At 41.6% G+C, this 19688-nt stretch overlaps 2 protein-coding genes across 3 annotated transcripts in view; one reads left to right on the forward strand and one right to left on the reverse strand.

Annotated features, from left to right (window-relative positions):
* LOC120371610 (collagen alpha-3(IV) chain-like) overlaps positions 1-11029 on the reverse strand; it is a 111290-nt gene extending 100261 nt beyond the window's left edge. For both annotated transcript variants that reach the window (XM_039487520.1, XM_039487519.1), the window contains exon 1: positions 10898-11029. In XM_039487520.1, coding sequence (XP_039343454.1) covers positions 10898-10981 — 84 coding nt within the window. In that variant the 5' untranslated portion in view covers positions 10982-11029. The remainder of the gene's footprint in view (positions 1-10897) is intronic.
* A 201-nt stretch (positions 11030-11230) lies between these two features.
* Positions 11231-19688, forward strand: part of LOC120372074 (collagen alpha-4(IV) chain-like) — a 59261-nt gene continuing 50803 nt past the window's right edge. The window contains exons 1-2 of the mRNA XM_039488790.1: positions 11231-11339; positions 12677-12716. Coding sequence (XP_039344724.1) covers positions 11302-11339; positions 12677-12716 — 78 coding nt within the window. The 5' untranslated portion in view covers positions 11231-11301. The remainder of the gene's footprint in view (positions 11340-12676; positions 12717-19688) is intronic.

Below are 19688 nucleotides of genomic sequence, written 5' to 3' on the forward strand. Positions count from 1 at the left end.
TAAACACCTGAAACTCTATAGCAATACAAAATTGCATTTGCATAAGATTTTTCAGTACTATCTCCATAGCCCATGCAATTTTTATAGCATTGATCCTGGAATATAGAGGTTATAAGTATAATTATTTTTCCTATATATTGTATAATTATTGCTTTAACAAATCTAGGTCATGAGAATTAATGAAGTTTAGTCATCAGCTAACCATATGGAATAAAGTGGTGGAAATGTCTAAACCTTAGTCTTAGGGATGCTACGTATAAACTGAAAAGCATTTGTTTATCATGTATGCAGATTTTGTTACATTTTTCTGATAATCTTCTTACCGCAAATAAAATGTCGTATGATCACATATCAGGTTTCATTGGTGTATGTATTAATACCATAGCAAATATGTGTTTGTTATACATTACCATAGCAAAAATACATTTAAATTATTTTAATTGCTAGGTATATCTAATTTCTCTCTTTATAACCCCACTCCATCTTCCCAGTCATTAATATTTGTGCATTATGGTGACACTTATTACATAAGATGACACTAGAGGAAATAGGAACTGCAAGTTGTGTTGGTCTACCACTAGAAACACTGTCTGCCTCAAACATATGGTGTTTAAATCTATTTCTCTCTCTCTAATGAAATCCAAGGTCAATTCCCAAGGTGAAATCATATTTGATGGGGGTCCTCCTGGTGATATCCTTTTATACAGGTATTTATATATACACAGGTTCTGAGTCTGCTCTAACTTAAACTGGGTTTATACCTGTGCAATTCCATTACTACTGATGTACACCAGTATGGGAACAGAATCAGGCTCAGGATGTTTAATTGTGTGGTTGGAGAACACCCAACACCTATCTCTTTCTCTCAAATTTTGCCTGGAGTTCATGTGTGCGTGCAGTGGAGTCAGAATGATCCTTCTTCCCAATGACACAATCCTCATAAGGACATGACAGAATTGCCATTGCTGTACTTGGAGGACATCAGGGACCGTTCCCCCAAATGGCCACAGAAGAAGCAAGCCCATGGCTCTATACACCCAGTTCTTCTCTGTGAACCAGCCCATGGAGCTGGCTGTCTGGCCTAGAGGTACTGAGCTACACCACAGACACAGATGTAGCAGCAAGGCAATTCACAGCACACTATACACCTGCTAGGCTTGGTGTCCAGCTCTGGCATGGGTGTCAGTTAGCCCTGATAAAAATGATTAACATAGTTTGCATGTCTTCAGTCTCAGAGATGCAAAGAGAACATTTCCCTAGGTTCTACAGCGCCTACCTTGAACCCTCCTGTATAACATAATATGAAATGAGCATGGTATTAGACCATGTTATTGTAAATTAAATTTAGATAGTAATCATACATCTACTCCACTTAGCCCAAGAACAAGAAGATCATGTTCTCTTAATCTTTGCTTGAATAACATGTACTCCTTCAGAAAGTTGAGTTTGCCAAGTACATTAATTGAAGACATAATCCCATTTAATGAACATTATGTACACCAAAGTTTACACTATCTTGATTTAAAAAGCAGAATCCCATTCTGGAATTTCCTAAACATGTTTTACATATTATGATGCATGCCTGGAACCAAACATCTAAGAGGCACAAAATTAAGCTAACTGCAGTATATAAAAATACTCAGAAAATATAATTGTCTCTGTTGTGCTACTTTATTGCTAAAATCTAATACTTCTCATCTTTTAGTGGTTTTCCTACTTCAATTTCCATTCATCCTAATTTATCATAAAATTAAATGGTAGTTACTGATCCTTTAAGGTTTAGGAGTGAAACCATCCTCATCCAGTACTACCACAGCAGGTTTCCTAGATTAATAATGTGGCAATAGGGGGAGCAATCATAGAGCGGGAGGGAGGGTTTGGGTAAAGCAGTCTGGGAACTTCTAAAGAAACAGATGGTGCGGACTGATCTCAGGACCCCAGGCTGGAGTTCCATAAGTAATAAGCTAGAACAGGGGTCGGCAACCTTTCAGAAGTGGTGTGCCGAGTCTTCATTTATTCACTCTAATTTAAGGTTTTGCGTGCCAGTAATACATTTTAACGTTTTTAGGTCTCTTTCTAATAAGTCTATAATATATAACTAAACTATTGTTGTATGTAAAGTAAATAAGGTTTTTAAAATGTTTAAGAAGCTTCATTTAAAATTAAATTAAAATGCAGAGCCCCCCGGACCGGTGGCCAGGACCCAGGCAGTGTGAGTGCCACTGAAAATCAGCTAGCGTGCCACCTTCGGCACCTGTGCCATAGGTTGCCTACCCCTGGGCTAGAACCTCCTGCTCCACCCTATGGTAAGGGCTCAAGTGGGCAATTTTGAGGGGTTACAGCCAGCCTCTTTTTCAGAATCAGAAGAGCAAAGCACCGGACATTAAGGGGTCTTTATAAATAGCAGCCTTCCAGAAGAAGGAAGCAGGTTGGGGTTATGGGTCTCTCCAACAGGCAATTGTGTATTTTATTCTATTGTGTATTCTTTGCAAAGACTTTCAGGCAGATCCCTCTGACAATGGTCTCTGTTATAGTTTTATTATTGGGGGGGGGAAATGAACTGAAGCCCAGAGCGGGAGGAATTTTGTTACAAATCCCAGAGATGTGCTTTTTATTTTCATGCCAAGCCTGACACAGGCAGTAACAAATCAAAAGGAGACAATGTGTGAAGTTAAGTGTAATATACATATTTCAGTTTCTATTCTCCTTAATAAAGTCCATAACAGATTTCCTGGTAGTACTGGAAGTTCACATATTACAGATTCTACTCATGCCCACCCTCCTGCATTTAATATGATAGGAATTTTATAATTTTTTTTTTAAATCAAGGCAAGAGAGAATGGGCAGATAGTCCTGGAGTTTTACTAGTGGTGCTACTGATAATGCACCCTGCAGTAGTGCCTAGGGGTGCCAGTTACGGACCAAGGATTGTGTTAGGAGCTGCACAAACATATAACAAAGACAGACCTCGGCCCGAGGAACTTACAATCTAAGTAGGTGTGCCGCTTCTCACTCATGTCTATTACAGAAACAGGAGGTGAATTCATGCATCTGTTGATGACGCTGTCAGAATGGCTTAAGTGTTTGTTGGGCAAAAGTTTCTTATTTAAACTCACTGCAGAGCTTTTCTGGTGAGAGTGAGCCTGCTTGTCAGAGAGTGAATGGGCACTGCTGTAAAAATCACACTTTTATTCTTCTCTCACACTAGTTTTCCTGTTTGATAGTCTTATTCTGCCGTTCTTGCTCAGACAGTCCCTATGGGGGTCAATCATAGAACTGCCTGAGCAGGAACAGTGTAATCAAGAACATTTAACTTCCCCTTCTTCCACCAAAACATCTGCACAGATAGAGGGGTGGGTGGCATGGAGGGTACTTGGCCCAGATACAGATTTATAGCCCCATCTTGACCAGTTTATGATTAATTTGAGGATAATTTACCTAAAATCCTAGAATTTATCAAGGAGTGTATGGGAATAGGGTGGTTTAAATAGTTTGTGAGCAATATATTGGTGCTCACTATCCTAGATTGTAGAAGCTGGTTTAAAACCAGTCTGAACAGCAGTATAGCTAGGCCTTGCATGTCTGCCTATATTTAGCAAACACTGTTTTTTGGGGGACCTGACTGTGCTCATGTGGTTTCTTCATATTGTTTTTGTTGCATAAAGAGCAAAAGGTACAACAGGCACTTATTACCTTTCAACAAACAAAATAATACTGATATTGTTCTTTGTATGTGCAAGATAAACGGGCAAGATTCTTATACCTGTACTCATAGCAATTAGCATCTTACTCCAGGTAGGTCAAGGTACTATTCAGTATAATTAAGGGTATCAGAATCTGGCCCAAAGTGTTTAAATTGTCAGGCTGGCAGAGTTTCCAAAGGCTGTTCAGTAGCCATGTATCCCCGGGAGTTCCTTCTCCAAGGCTTTTGTCCTTGAAATCATTCAAAGCAGAAAGTCCCATTAGGCTAAATAAATGTAGCCTTCAATAAGAACTATGTTGGAAAGTGTTCAAATAAATCCTCCTTCCTGGATTAGCCAAAACAGTCTCAGAGAATTTGGTCTTGTGGAGAAACTTTGAAGAGGTTTTGATTAGTTTGTTCTGCTGCCAACCTTTGTGCCGCTTCACCGCCTCACTCCTTTCCTAACAGGGAGTCATTTTAATAGAGCAACCTAATAACCAGGAACTATATTATCCAACTGGTGAGATGCAAAATTTTACTAACAAGTACCATGCATAACATCACCTCAAACACTGTGCTCGTATATGGCATCCCCTTACTCCCCCCATCCATTGTCTGGTGGTTGCAGGGGGTATTAATTTATATTGTAGGTCTCCTGGTTCAAGGACCTATCTTTTTGCATGTTTATACAATTCCTACCATGCTTTTGGACACTATATAAATAACATTATTTTAAAAATCAGTTCCTAAAGGCCACACATAAGGAAAAAAAGAGGCTATGCAATAGCATGCCATACCACTCAACAGCCAAAAACCTTCCCTTCCACAAAACATAACTGGTGGAAATGCAATGTAGGAAAAAGGAAGTCAGGGAACGACCACTATATGTAGCATGATCCCCCTGCAATGTGACGCAAGTTCTGACATAATGATAAACTGTGATAGAAACTGACTATAACAATATTAGCTTTCTCAGAACAAGCCCACAATACACACCTTGATTTCTGTTATTACCAATAGTTCTGGAAGCGTCAAAGATGTGCAAGCTACTTTTTTTTTTAAATGGCCACTAATATTGGGTGAGTCTCAAGTTGGGCTCCCAAAATTAGAGACAACTTTTACAAATTTTTGCCACAGATCAGTTGATTTTGTGGCAATCTGTTTGGCATGCAGATATTAGGGAATGATATAATGCAACCTACTGCTCCAAATTCCAGTAGATTTTGTTATGTCAGCTCTCTCTATGTTGTTCTGTGTAAAAGTGGAGCACACATGGCCACAGTTGGTAAATTTTCATTTGAACAGAGGGAAAGAAAGGCAAATAAGTTAGGAAGTTAGCCTCTCTGTGTCAGTTTTGACAGAAGTTTCCCTACCCCATCACAGAATTGGTAGGTAAAAAAAGAGAAACAAACTACAAATATAAAGCTGAAAAAATACAAAAACATAATATAAATGATCAGGCAAAATGGAATCCTTTCAGTGTATTTAAGAACTGTTGTGGTTTTAAACAGTTAAGAAGAAAACCAACAGCCATTGAGTTTTGCACCTGATTTCTGGAATCATGTAATCTATGCCAACATACTGAGTTTATTATTATTACTTTGTTAAATGAGGATGGTAGAGTGAAAAGGTGCCAGTAAAACAGATAACCAGATATTCTGTAGTACTTGCATTCAACAGCAGAGTATTGTGTGTCAAAGCCATGTTATGATAAGGCATCCTTAGGTCTGTAGTTCTTCCACAATAAAATCTGAGTATGTTTGTGACTATCTAAGCTGCAAAGCAGTGGAGAATATGACCAAATTTTTGCTCCGCAAGTGTAATAATTTTAATGATCTTTAATAAGATATAACTTGGATTATAGTTTTGTTTTAACATATACCTTGTGTATTTGTAAGAACAAGACTATATATCAAGAGCTGACAATTCATGTTATGAATAGTATCATGGCACAGTAATTCATTCGAGTGTCTTATTGCAATTATAAAATGCATCACGGACAGGATTTTTAAATTATATCCCTGTTAATATAATCGGTTCTGAGCAGGGAATTACCGTAGTTGTAGTGATGTAACAGTTCTGAATTCCAGATTTCCTGGCAGAATACTTAATTTCTCTTGGCCAAGAGACAATTATAAGTCAGATGTCAGCTGGTGTAAATCGACATAACTCCGCCATTTCAATACGCTGACTTCAGTGTAATCATTGATTTACACCACATGCTGATCTGGGCCAATAAGAGTAATTTCACACTCCAGTACTCAACATCCTACACAAGGATGTAATCAGCATTTGCTACACTTAGCACTATACCTGGTACTTTTTATGTGGTTTGCGGTGGACTGGTGACAGCTAATTATAGAGATAATCAAGACCAGTGCAAGCCAGCCCCTGGAAGACAACCACATTTAGAGGCTGATCCTGCATATCATAAATAGGTAACATTCCTGCTTACATCAGGAATGAATTATATAAGAATTAACCAACCCAACAGCACACTTAACCAGGAGTGTATTATTATAGATTGGTTGGTTAACTGTGCTATACATTTTCAAATGTACAGCCTCAATGTCAAACGAGGCAACTATGCAAACCAGAGTAGATAATTCACAGTACCTGAGTGTTCCCAAAAGCATGCCTAAGGGCAAGTGTTATAACTCTGACAACACTTTGCCCCTCCTACATCTTGGCTCATTGTCAAAGCATATCATTCTGCATGACATTTCTAGCAGACATTGGTATAGGTATGCTTATGGACCAATTACAACATAATTGTGTTAATTTTTTTCTTCTGATATAACTTTCCTGTTTCATATTTTGAGACATTTTATACTATCAACTTTATTTCCAAAAAAGACAGGTCATCAAAAAGAATCATAGAAATGTAGGACTGAAAGGGACCTCGAGAGGTCATCTAGTCTAGTCTGTTCCACTCATGGCAAGACTAAGTATTATCTAGAAGACCATCCATGACAGGTGTTTGTCCAGCCTGCTCTTAAAGATCTCCAATGATGGAGATTCCATAAGAAGATCTCAAACATTTGTTTTTCAATGCTGATGTAGTAAAAACTGAACTAAAAGGGAAATATAAGCCTACTACACTAATTTAGCTCAGTTACAGAACATACACATAACTGGCCAGGAACATGATGCTAAAAAGACCTGTTCTAAGCTGACCCTAGGGCTGTAAACGAAAGAACTAGAGCCAGTATTAATTTCAATGGGCTTCTTGTGCAGGATCAAAGTGGAAATAAATTTAGTTGTTTTTAATTATTTTTAATTAAAAATTAAAGCTTCAACAGCAGTCTTTTAGAAGATTCACACGCTCTCCCCCTTTCTTTTAAACAGAGATTTTTCTGAGCTAGAAGAACTGGACTCTAATAACATTGAGTATTTGTTGACAAAACTTTTGTTGGCATCTGCCATGAATGGATTAATTTTGTATTTATTTTATATTATGTTATGAATACACAGTGTGAAGTGTTACTGGTTTGTCTTTAGCAACTGGATCAGCTAACATGTCTTAAGCAGGCTAGTCACAGTCTGAATGGAAAGCATGACAGTTAGTCCCTGGTCACCCCTTTTCTCCAGGGAGAAGATATTTGCATCAGCCCTTCACCTGGTGCGTATTACCTTCCCATCTGCATCTGCTCTGCAAGCACATTAGGGGGCTGAGTAAAGTTTCTACTCACTGCACACCTTTCCCAGCCTATCTGCACAGGGAGGAGAGAAGGCTGTTATCCTCCCACACAGTAACCCACAATGTAGCTAGCACACACATGGAACTAGGGGGTGATTTTACTTTTCTTATGCAAGCGTGTAAGGCATCTATGAAGTTGTAGGCATCTATCATGGAAATGTGTGCAAAGTAACCTACTCATACTTTGCTTAGTCCCTGCCCCAAGGAACTTACAGCCTATCTTTTTTGTTCTATGTTGCACATTGCCTAGCTCTATGGGGCTTTGGTCCATAACAGGATCTCCTATGTACTATTGCAAATACAAATACTACATTTTAGTTAGTTAGTTTACGTACTATCGTCATTTTGATATAGCAAAATCATGAGTTGCTTAGATTCTTGTGCAATTTTAGAGTGCATATTAACTGTGAAACAATTAAGAGGCAAGTGAACTAATAATTACTTTAAGTACAGGACTCACAGTACTATAAACAAGCCTTCTAACTTCCGAGTATTATCTGAGCAGATAAAGTACCATCATTCTGAATGTTTCTGGAAGTAGAGATTTCACAAGTGAATTAATAGGGAAACTTGGTTATCTATGCCAGCCAAACTTAATCTTAAGCAACAGGAGCTTCAGTTTCCACTTGCAGAGAAGAATAGATTCTTTAAAAAAGATTTTCTACACAAACTGACCTCTGAAGGACAAATGCACTGAATTAATGAGATTTCATTTCACAGTATAAAATATGCTTAAGGCAATAATTTGATATAAAAGAAAACTGTACATAAACTGAATGTACAGATTGCTACTCATATCTGACTTTGGTGTATCATATGACGCTGGTCTGATCTGCTACTATTTCACTCAGTAATGAGAGCAAAATTTGACCCTCAAATCCCTTCAACTCAATGGAAAAAAACTACACACATTTTGGTTACAGTAAGACACGAAGAATGAAACATAGTGGACCCATATAATTTTGCAGCCTACTTACAGATGTTAGGTACATAAACACTCTGGAAAAATCCCACTAGATGCCTATCTGTATCTGTAGGGCCGTAAATATCTCGCACTTATATGCCACAATGATGAATATAGTACAAGAGCCTAGAAAGACAAATTAAGTTTTCTGAAAATTGATTTATATATCTGCAGATAACACTATTGTATTAACTACTTAAAAAAATAACAGATCTGGCATTTACTTCTAGAACTATTTGATAAAGTATGGAAGTAGATTAATAGGGCATAAGTGTGCCATTTATTCAAAACATTCAAAAAATGAAAAAAGTGTGTCTTTTCAATGAACCTGTCCTATAACATCTGCTTCTCTTTGTTAATGCCTTTCAAACCCTTCACCAGGTCTGCCATCAAGTATACCTTCTACAATTCAAGTTGCCAAATTGCATCTTATATATTACTTTATACCATGTTTTCTCTCTCCTACAAATCCAGCTGTTTTATTCTTAAGGACTTTATAATTGATTATTATATTCTCCACAGGAGTTCGTCACTCAGTACTCCCAGATTCTAAAGCTTTCCATCTTAGGGTTTTATCCTGCCACTCATTACCATAATATCAGAGCATCTTCCATGTAAAATTGGTAGCTATAGTGAAATCTGTAATGGACTTCACAACTATAAAGCATTACTACTTCTCCATTGAAGTACTAAAAGATAATTGTGACTATTTTTAAAAGGGAAAATAAATTGATTATTACAATGCAAGAAATTTAATATGGAAAGTCAACAGAAATTGCTAATTTCATCAGTTTACAATTTGACATACAGCAGAAATGTTGCTGGCAAGCCACACCTAGGGTTATACAGTAGCATCCACCCACAAAGTAGTTACCTCCTGCTCCACTGTCAGAACAAATGCATTTGCAGTGATTAATGGCCAGCCAGAGAGGACTGGAAATCCCTCTAGTCAGCTTACTCTCAAGGGAAAGTTGTGTACTAAATTGCAGAATAGGGTAATGCAGATGGTACCAGGGTTAAAATATGAATCAAATAGGCACACTGTATATTAAAAAAAGTTCAAACTGAGGTTGATGTAGATGGTAAATGGTTCTTCCTCTGTGTGTGTGTGTGTGTGTGTGTGTATGCACATATGCACACATGTGCATGTAGACAGATATATAGCTACGAATATACCACAAAAGGAAGAATTACTATTATTAACTAAATAGTCCTGTACCGCAACCAGATTGATGCTGCCCAGGTAAAACTCCACACTGGAAACAGAATTAAGGCTCTTATCTTGGTCTTTCTGGTGAAGAAAGTTGATTACTCAAATACTGCAGAAATAACAACACTGAGTTTCTCAACAGGTACAAATTGCATTATTTGTGAAACCTGGGGAAATGAGTGGATTATTAATGCAATCAAATTTGTTCTGGGTCTCATTTTTTATTTTTAATATTTCATATTATGTATCTGAAATAGCCTGAAATAAAATACTGACATTTAGGTGCTTAGACAACAGGCTGTTTTACATATTACAAGTTTTATCCCATGGCTGTCCTTGTGCGTTTTATGTAACAATGTTTCACGTGTGTGTGAACTATAAGTGTTATGAAGCAATATGTTATTTTAATAAAATGCCAATTCTGAACTGTAAAACCATTGTATTTGACAAACAGAACATTTTGTTTTAATAATTAGGTTAGATCCTGCATTCCTCACCCACCATAAATCAAGGTGGCCTTCAGTGACATGTTTAATTCTGATACATACACACCCCCAAAATAAAAAGTCCTGCTGGATTTCTTCTGTTTTCTCCGCATAAGGCCACGATTCAGGAAAGCGTCTCTATCCAGGAAGGGCATTTAAGCACGTTTAAAGCAAAGCATGTGCTGAAGTGGCTTTACAGAATGAAGCTCTAAATTACAAATTAATTACCTCCTCTATATTGGTTACTTCCCTTAAGCAAAAGCTCCAGGTTGCTGCCACTGAAGTTAGCGCTTCCACTGCCGTCAGTGGCAAAGGTACCCAGGCCAACACCAATTCCTTGCCACTGCATATACCAGTAACTTTGCCTATGACAAAAATGTCGGGTTTTTGCAAGAAAGAAGTTGAAAGGCCAGGGCTTAAAGCGGCGGGGTCGGATCGCAAAGGCTCGCAGACCGGACCAAAACAATATCCAGCGGGGCTGCTGAGTGGCGCACTTGCAACACGGTTTTAACCAAGTTTCTGACCCTAGATTCAGACAGCGGCTGTCAGACAGCCGCCTCCCCCCGTCACTTTTTTTCAGATCGCTCTGAGCGCTGCTTCAGCACAAGCAGCTACAACCAAGGGCCGGCTGCTTTTTCGCTTGCAAAAAATAAGCCACAGCGAAATTACCGGCACCTTCTCTGCCACTTCTGGCCCTCCGCACCCCCATCATTGCAACACGTGCACAGCCGGGGCCAGCCACTGACTGGGGTGGGGGGGGTGAAATATCGCCCCCTGGCACCACCTCCAGCCCGCACACAGCAGGTCACAGCCCAGCGGCAGGGACAGGTTCCCCCCCGCGCCCCCCGACCCTCACCTTGGCGGCGGCGAAGCCGTCGGGCCGGCGCAGGCTGCCGAGCAGGGCGAAGAGCAGCAGCCGCAGGCAGCCCCGGCGGGTCATTTCAGCACCAGCGCGCCCGGCCAGGCCGCCCCGCGTCCAGCAGCGGCCGCTCCGGGGCTGGGGTCTCTCGGGGCAGCCGGGGCGGGGCCGGCGAGCCCCCCTGGGCGAAAGGGGCGGTGGCTGGCCGGGCCGGGCCGGGCGGGGAGCCAGCCAGGGGTTGGGCGCCCTCCCGGCGCCGGGGGCAGACGAGCCAAGCGAAGGGGCGGGGGCACAGGCTAGCGGGTATCTCTGGCGCCTTTCCCGCAGCAGCGACTCTGCCTCCGCCTGGAGTCCCTCCGCAGCAGCCCTGCCAGCGGGCCCGGGAGAGCCGCCCCCGCGCCATGCCCAGCGCAGGGCTTCGTCTAAACGCTCCTACCTGGTGGGTACCGTAGCACACAGGGCGTGGCGCCGCTGCTGGGGGTTCGCTGGGACCCAGCCCCGAGTGTCTTCTCATCAGCCTCAGTGCGCCTTGCTGCGTGCTAAACGGCACAGTGTGTGAGGGGACAGCAGGGTGGGAGGTAATAGCTTGTATGGACCAGCTTCTGGTGCCCCACGGAGATCGCTCCTTCAGGCTGAGGACCAATAGCAGCATTTGGGAACATTAATGGTCATGCTTTGATTTGAGTGATAAGGAAGAGCTGAATGCCAATAGTTTAGCCAGTGGTCACCACTGTGGTTTAATTACCTGATAACTTCACGTTGCTTAACCATTTACTTGTTTCTAATGCAGCCAATGGCAGTATAGCTTGTCTTTTCCTGTGCTCACTATTCCTTTAATTCTTTCCACAAACTTTCTGGTTATATACACAATCTGCGTAGTACTCGTGCGTAGCTACTCCCAAGCATAAAGGCTTGAAGGATCAGGTTCATATTGTGTATTGTAGCTGTTGGTCAAGAACTTTTCCCTCCAATTTTACTTAACTTTTGATTTGTGCATGACCAAGTCATTAAGGGCTGGGCTGTAACTTTATAATTCAGCTCCAGCAAGGCCCAGCATGTAGCTGTGCTGCCTCAGGAGTAGGGCAGGAACCAGATTGTTAGTGCGTGCCAATCTGGCCCCTGCTGCTTTCTTGTTCTGGGGAAACTAAATTGCTCTAGTATCAGAGGGGTAGCTGTGTTAGTCTGGATCTGTAAAAGCAGCAAAGAATCCTGTGGCACCTTATAGACTAACAGATGTTTTGGAGCATGAGCTTTCACCCACGAAAGCTCATGCTCCAAAAGGTCTGTTAGTCTATAAGGTGCCACAGGATTCTTTGCTGCTTTTAAATTGCTCTAGGTGTCTTGATGGTGCAGTATCGCACTGCACAGGGGCCATTGTGCTAGATGGTGCATTGTGGGGGCAGATGCAAGGCTCTCCCTATTCCCCCCTCTTCTTGCTCACCTGAGCATGATGGGGAGTAGCAGTGGGGGTGATGGCAGCTGCTCTTCTCACATTCTAACTTTGGAGATTTGGGGGAGGGGGGATTGCATTGAACTCCTTACCTGCCCCCTGTAGCCAGGTAGCCAGGTTCACTGCTGAGCCTAAACTGATGAAATTACACAGTACATTGGCAATTACCTGATGGCATGTAACCCATTAGATATATTCCTTTTCAGTTGATAGTCATTTCAAACCTATCTGAATATTTAAACCTTTACCACTTTTTAGAGTTTGTGTTTTGTAGTGGGTTTGGCACTGACAGTTTTAAATTAATGTAGCCCTTTTCTTTCTACCAGGTGGCTAGTGACAGTTTTTTCAGTGCAACAAATTTATGGGGTAAGTGATTTGGATGCTAATTTTAGACAATCAGTCAATGCTGCACACTTCAACCAGGTGGCATTCCCTACCAAGATGAATATAGCTGTTTAGTAGTACAGAGCTGTCTCTCTCCCCACATCCAAGCTGTGGCCAAATCCTATTACTTGTCCCTCCACATTATTTCTAAACTCCTCTCTTTCCTTTCAGGCCTGTGGCCAAGTTGCTTGTCTATACCCTAACTATAGTAATCTTCTGCTGTCCAGTCTCATTACCACTGACCTTGGTGCCCCACCCCTGCCACATCCATCCAAACCCTGCTACCCAAATCACCCTTCTTACCTTTTGCTTCAAGTATGTCACCTGCCTTTTCTAACCACGTCAGCGGTCCCCAATCTTCCCTCTAATTTTTCCCATGCATGTGCAGAATTAATTTTGTTATGTGCACCGATATGGAGGTGATGTGTGATGCAATGAGGGGTTTGGAGTGTGGGAGAGGGCTCAGAGCAGGGGGTTGGAGCACGTGGGGGAGGAGGAGGCTCTGACTGGGGTGCAGGGTGTGGGAGAGGGCTGGGGCAGAGGTATGGTGGGGTGAGGGCTCCAGATGGGGGTGTAGGCTCTGGGCTGGGGCCAGGGATGAGGGGTTTGGGGTGAAGGCTGCCCCAGGGCTGCAGCAGGGAGAGAGGACTCCCCCCAGCCCTCTCTCACCACAGCAGCTCCGGAGCTGGGGGAGAGCGCGTCTCCCCTGCCGCCACAGCTCCAGAGCTGGGGCCAAGGGGAGGTGTGATGCCCTTGATAAGCTGCTTACGTTTGGAATGCACTTGATAGGCTGCTTACCTTTGGAATGCCCTTTCCTTTGGAATGCCCATCTGAATTTGTTTGCCAACCCATGTACTTTACCTCATTTGAATACCAACTAAAAACTCACTTTTGCCATGAAGCCATGAAACGGGGAAGATATGTAACCCCTCCAAAAAAAGAGCAAGACCCAAACTATCAAGGCATATATATGCCTTACTGAGTAATCATGGGACGACCCTGCTACTCCAGTCCTTCCTTTCACTTTTCATTTCCTGTCCTATTAAATATAGACGGTATGGGTAACCCACTACAGCACAGTATCTACCTTTTTCCCTTTCTAGAGGCTGGTTCACATAAGTTAAAAGCTTATTACTTCTACTTGCTAGAAGAATATTCCTTTAGCTCAAGTGATAGCTCAGGCTTTTAGTGCTGAAAGACTTGGCATCAGACCCTGTCGAGAACCAAATGTGGGGTTATTAAATATGCTTCCTGGGGAAGGGAACATGTCCACTATATTTTGAAGCGATTGGTACATTTTTGGGTACTAAAAATAAAAAAAATTATTTAAGGAAACAGTTTTTAATCTTTTTATCCCAAAGACAATAATATTTTGATAGAATCCTTATTTAGAGCAAATTTGAGAAGAGCTTACAAAAATATTTTATTGTAATTTGGTCTAGATACTGAAAGCCAGAGAAAATTGAAGGAATTAACATGGTAGTTAGCAGAATGAATTCAAAATTGCCAAACCACAGTTAGTCATTACCATTAAGATATCAATATTAACAATTTGAGATACTACATTAGGATTTTTTATGAAATAGGAAATAAAGAAACACTTAAGGCTACAAAGTGAAGCACTCAAAAGTTTGTAAATATTAGAATTAAGATAGGCTTTGCAAACTTAATTCTGCCCCACATGCTTTATAATGTAGTCATACATTATCTCATACTTTTTTCCCTCACAGCATTCCTCCCTTGTGGAGTTAGAATCATAGAATATTAGGGTTGGAAGAGACCTCAGGAGGTCATCTAGTCCAATCCCCTGCTCAAAGCAGGACCAATACCAATTAAATCATCCCAGCCAAGGCTTTGTCTCTTCAGGCCTTAAAAACCTGTAAGGATGGAGTTTCCACCACGTCCCTAGGTAACCCATTCCAGTGCTTTACTACCCTCCTAGTGAAATAGTGTTTCCTAATATCCAATCTAGACCTCCCCCACTGCAACGTGAGAACATTGCTTCTTGTTCTGTCACCTGCCACCACTGAGAATAGCCTAGCTCCATCCTCTTTGGAACCCCCCTTCAGGTAGTTGAAGGCTGCTATCAAATCCCCCCTCACTCTTCTTTTCTGTAGACTAAATAACCCCAGTTCCCTGAGCCTCTCCTTTTAAGTCATGTGCCCCAGCCCCCAAATCATTTTTGTTGCCGTCCGCTGGACTCTCTCCAATTTGTTCATATCCCATCTGTAGTTGGGGCACCAAACTGGATGCAGTACTACTCCAGGTTTGGCCCCACCAGTGTCGAATAGAGGGGAATAATCACTTCCCTTGATCTGCTGGCAATGCTCCTGCTAATACAGCCCAATATGCCGTTGGCCTTCTTGGCAATGAGGGCACACTGCTGACTCATATCCAGCTTCTTGTCCACTGTAATCCCCAGGTCCTTTTCTGCAGAACTGCTGCTTAGCCAGTCGGTCCCCAGCCTGTAGTGGTGCATGGGATTCTTTCTTCCTAAGTGCAGGACTCTGCACTTGTCCTTGTTGAACCTCATCAAATTTCTTTTGGCCCAATCCTCCAATTTGTCTAGGTCACTCTGGACCCTGTCCCTACCCTCCAGTGTATCTACCTCTCCCCCAGCTTAGTGTCATCTGCAAGCTTGCTGAGGGTGCAATTAATCCCATCATCCAGATCATTAATGAAGATGTTGAACAAAACTGGCCCCAGGACCAACCCCGGGGCACTGCGCTTGATACCGGCTGCCAACTAGACATTGAGTTATTGATGACTACCCATTGAGCCTGACAGTCTAGCCGGTTTTTTAGCCACCTTATAGTCTATTCATCCAATCCATACTTCTTTAACTTGCTGTAAAGAATACTCTTGGAGATCATATCAAAAGCTTTGCTAAAGTCAAGCTATGTCATGTCCCCTGCTTTCCCCATACCCACCGAGCTAGTTATCTCAGCATAGAAGGCAATCATGTTGGTCAGGCATGACCTGTCCTTGGTGAATCCATGTTGACTGTTCCTGATCACCTCCCTCTCCTCCAAGTGCTTTAAAATGGATTCCTCGAGGACCTACTCCATGATTTTGCCAGGGACTGAAGTGAGGCTGACCGGTCTGTAGTTCCCCAGTTTCTCTTTCTTCCCTTTTTGAATATGGGAACTAATTTTCCTTTTTCCAATTGTCCAGGACCTTCCTCGATCACCACAAATTTTCAAAGATAACTGCCAATGGCTCTGCAATCGCCTCAGCCAACTCCCTCAGCACCGTTGGATGCATTAGATCTGGACCCATGGACTTGTGCACGTCCAGCTTTTCTAAATAGTACTTAATGTGTTCTTTCAATACTGAGGGCTGCTCACCTCCTCCCCATACTGTGTTGCCCAGTACTGGGAGTTGACTTTGTCTGGGAAGACCGAGGCAAAGAAAGCATTGAGTACTTCAGTTTTTTCCACATCATCTGATACTATGTTGCCTCCCTCATTCAGTAAGGGTCCCACATTTTCCCAGACCACCTTCTTGTTGCTAACATACATGTAGAAACTCTTCTTGTTACCCTTCTTATCCCTTGCGAGCTGCAACTCCAGTTGTGCTTTGGCTTTCCTGATTAACCCCTGCATGCTCTAACAATGTTTTTATACTCCTGCCTAGTCATCTGTCCAAATTTCTACTTCTTGTAAGCTTCCTTTTTGAGTTTAAGCTCACCGAAGATTTCACTGTTAAGCCAAGCTGGTGCCTGCCATATTTGCTATTCTTTCTGCACATCAGGATGGTTTGTTCCTGCGCCTTCAGTAAGGCTTCTTTAAGTTCACAGTACATACCTTGCTCAGTGAATGAGACAGCAGTTCAATATTTCTTTTTAGCTTCATCCTCCAGTATATGCCTTCATTCATTATTTAGGCTGCAGTTCAGCAAGGTGTTGAAGCAGGTGTCTAACTTCAAGTGTACAAATAGTCCCATTGAAGTCACTGGAACTAATCATGTGCTTAAAGTTAGGTATATACTTCAGGTACCTTGCAGAATTGGGGCCTTACTGCACATCATCCAAACCCCTCTGAGTAAGAATTTGTTAATTTATTCTTTACTATGGCTCTCTTCTTTGTACACTGAGTTCCTCAAATATTATTAAATTTTCATAATTCCTCTGAGAGGTAGGAAAGTATTATTATTATTCCCATTTGTTATCCCCATTTTACAGATAGGCAACTGAGCCACAAAGATTAAGGCCCAACTTTGCAAAAGAGGACACTAATTTTGGGTGCCCAACTCAAAACATTTAAGGTCTGATCTTTTCTCCCCAGAGGTGCTGAGCAGCCACACTTCCCATTTAGTTCAGTTGGATGTGAGTGCTCACACTGGGTATCCAGAAAATGAGAAACACCTAATTAGTGGCTACTTCCAAAATATTTACCCTACATTACATTGAAAGTATGTAGAGAGCCAGGGATGCAACCTAGTTCTCACAAGTCCCCGTAAAACATCATTTCTCTTCCAGCATCCCCTACCACATAGCGGGATGGATAGCTCAGTGGTTTGAGCATTGGCCTGCTAAACTCAGGGTTGAGTTCAATCCTTGAGGGGACCATTTATGGATCTGGGGCAAAAATCTGTCTGGGGATGGGTCCTGCTTTGAACAGAGGGTTGGACTAGATAACCTCCTGAGGTTCCTTCCAACCCTGATATTCTAGGATACTCATTGATTTCAACAATGGGACTAAGTATAGAGTAAAGTACTTCTCAGCTGGGGTTAAGGTGGCAGAATCTAATCCTAGGTTACTAAATCTGCTGCTCCAGGTCTCCAAAGGAATCAAAAATAACTGCAAAGATGTCACAATTTTCTGATATATATAAAATATTAGTAAGAAAGAAAATTTTAATAGTTTAAGTTGTTTAAATAAAGGAAATTTGCAGATACTTATGATAGAGGTAACATTGAAAATAGGTATCTTGTATAAAAAAAGGGCACCTGAGAGATGTCTGTAACTATTGGTGTAGTGCACTCTCAACGTTCTAAGAGTCTGGTCACTACAGAAGGCAGCTGTCATTTTCTGAGGGCAGAAGTTGATACAAAATGTTATAGAGAAGACACATACTGTTCTGTCACAGAGGCTTTACTTTTGTTCTTCTATGTTTGTTATAAACTATGTATGTTTTAAAATTTAAACATAATGAAAGGATTTGGTTGTTCTTTGACTTTGGAAAAATGTAACAATTAGAAAAGTGGTTCCCAAACTTGTTCCGCTGCTTGTGTGAGGAAAGCCCCTGGTGGGCCAGGCTCCATTGGCCTGGAGCAGCGAACCGCGGCCACTGGGAGCTGCAATTGGCCCAGCCTGCGGACGCAGCAGGTAAACAAACCGGCCCGACCCGCCAGGGGCTTTTATTTAATGAAGACAAGGGTTGTCAAGGTTCCTCCCCCACTCTGAACTTTAGGGTACAGATGTGGGGACCTGCATGGACACTTCTAAGCTTAATTACTAGCTTAGATCTGGTAACACTGCCACCATCCAGAAATTTCAGTGTCTGGATCACTTTCTGTCCCCCCAAAACCTTCCTCTCTCTGGGCAGCCTTGAGAGGCTTTTTCACCAAGTTCCTGGTGAACACTGATCCAACCCCATGGATCTTAACACAAGGAGAATTTAACCATCCCCCCTCCCTTCCCCCACCAATTCCTGGTGAGTCCAGATCCAATCCCCTTGGATCTTAATACAAGGAAAACATCAATCAGGTTCTTAAAAAGAAAGCTTTTAATTAAAGAAAAAGAAAGGTAAAAATTATCTCTGTAAAATCAGGATGGAAAATACTTTACAGGGTAATCAGATTCATGTAGCCCAGAGGAACCCCCTCTAGCCTTAGGTTCAAAGTTACAGCAAACAGAGGTAAAATCCTCTCAGCAAAAAGGAACATTTACAAGTTGAGAAAACAAAAATAAGATTAACACACCTTGCCTGGCTATTACTTACAAGTTTGAAACATGAGAGACTGATTCAGAAAGATTTTGAGAGCCTGGATTGATGTCATGTCCCTCTTAGTCCCAAGAGCAAACAACCCCCAAACAAAGAGCACAAACAAAAGACTTCCCTCCACCAAGATTTGAAAGTATCTTGTCCCCTTATTGGTCCTCTGGTCAGGTGTCAGCCAGGTTTACTGAGCTTCTTAACCCTTTACAGGTAAGAGACATTAACCCTTAACTATCTGTTTATGACAAGGGTGTTACAAACTACAGATGAAAGCGCCTCTCTCGGTCCTTGACTTTTCTGCCCAGAAAGTAGCAAGGTCTGAGCCTGTCTTGGTGAACATGTACTTGAGCATGTGTAGAATGGAAGAGATAAAGCTGGATCATCTGAGTTCTAGCTGTTCGATGCGGGCCTCTCAATTGTATCAATATGGTGATTAAGTTAAACACTGAGCTTTCAGTAAAGCATTTACAACACAAAATATCCTCATCACACCCAAGAATCTGGCCAAGTAATTATCTGTATTAGAATACTAAATCTCATGCAGTGAAGTTTGAATAAATAGGAACTTTAACTTTAGCTATATGGTACTCATGATCTAACAGCTGCTAGTCACTAAGGTTTCAAAGTAAAGACTGATTGTCTCCTTTAGAAAGGATGTCCCTAAAAATAGGGAAATGCTGGAACGTTGAAAATCTGGTTAATTTGAATAGAAGAAGGTGCAATGAGTGCCACTATAGAAGTACATATTTATGTAAGTTTTATCATTTTATATGCACAGATTGGCCATCTGCACTTAATATTCAGATGTACAAAAGCTTATTTGTGTGCATAAATCTATTTAGGATTTTTGCCGGTACAGGGAATGTTTTCATTAGTTTTGCGGGTGCAACCGTTGTCTGTCCTTGAAAGGTTAATTTTCATACATTCCACAATTCTGTCTATACATCTTTGTTTAAAGTTAAAAAGAACGGGACCAAATAGTCTTTATTCACAAAGGCTATTTCATATGAA

The sequence above is a fragment of the Mauremys reevesii genome, linkage group 9 (assembly GCF_016161935.1).
Source record: "Mauremys reevesii isolate NIE-2019 linkage group 9, ASM1616193v1, whole genome shotgun sequence".
NCBI classification, from domain to species: Eukaryota; Metazoa; Chordata; order Testudines; family Geoemydidae; genus Mauremys; species Mauremys reevesii.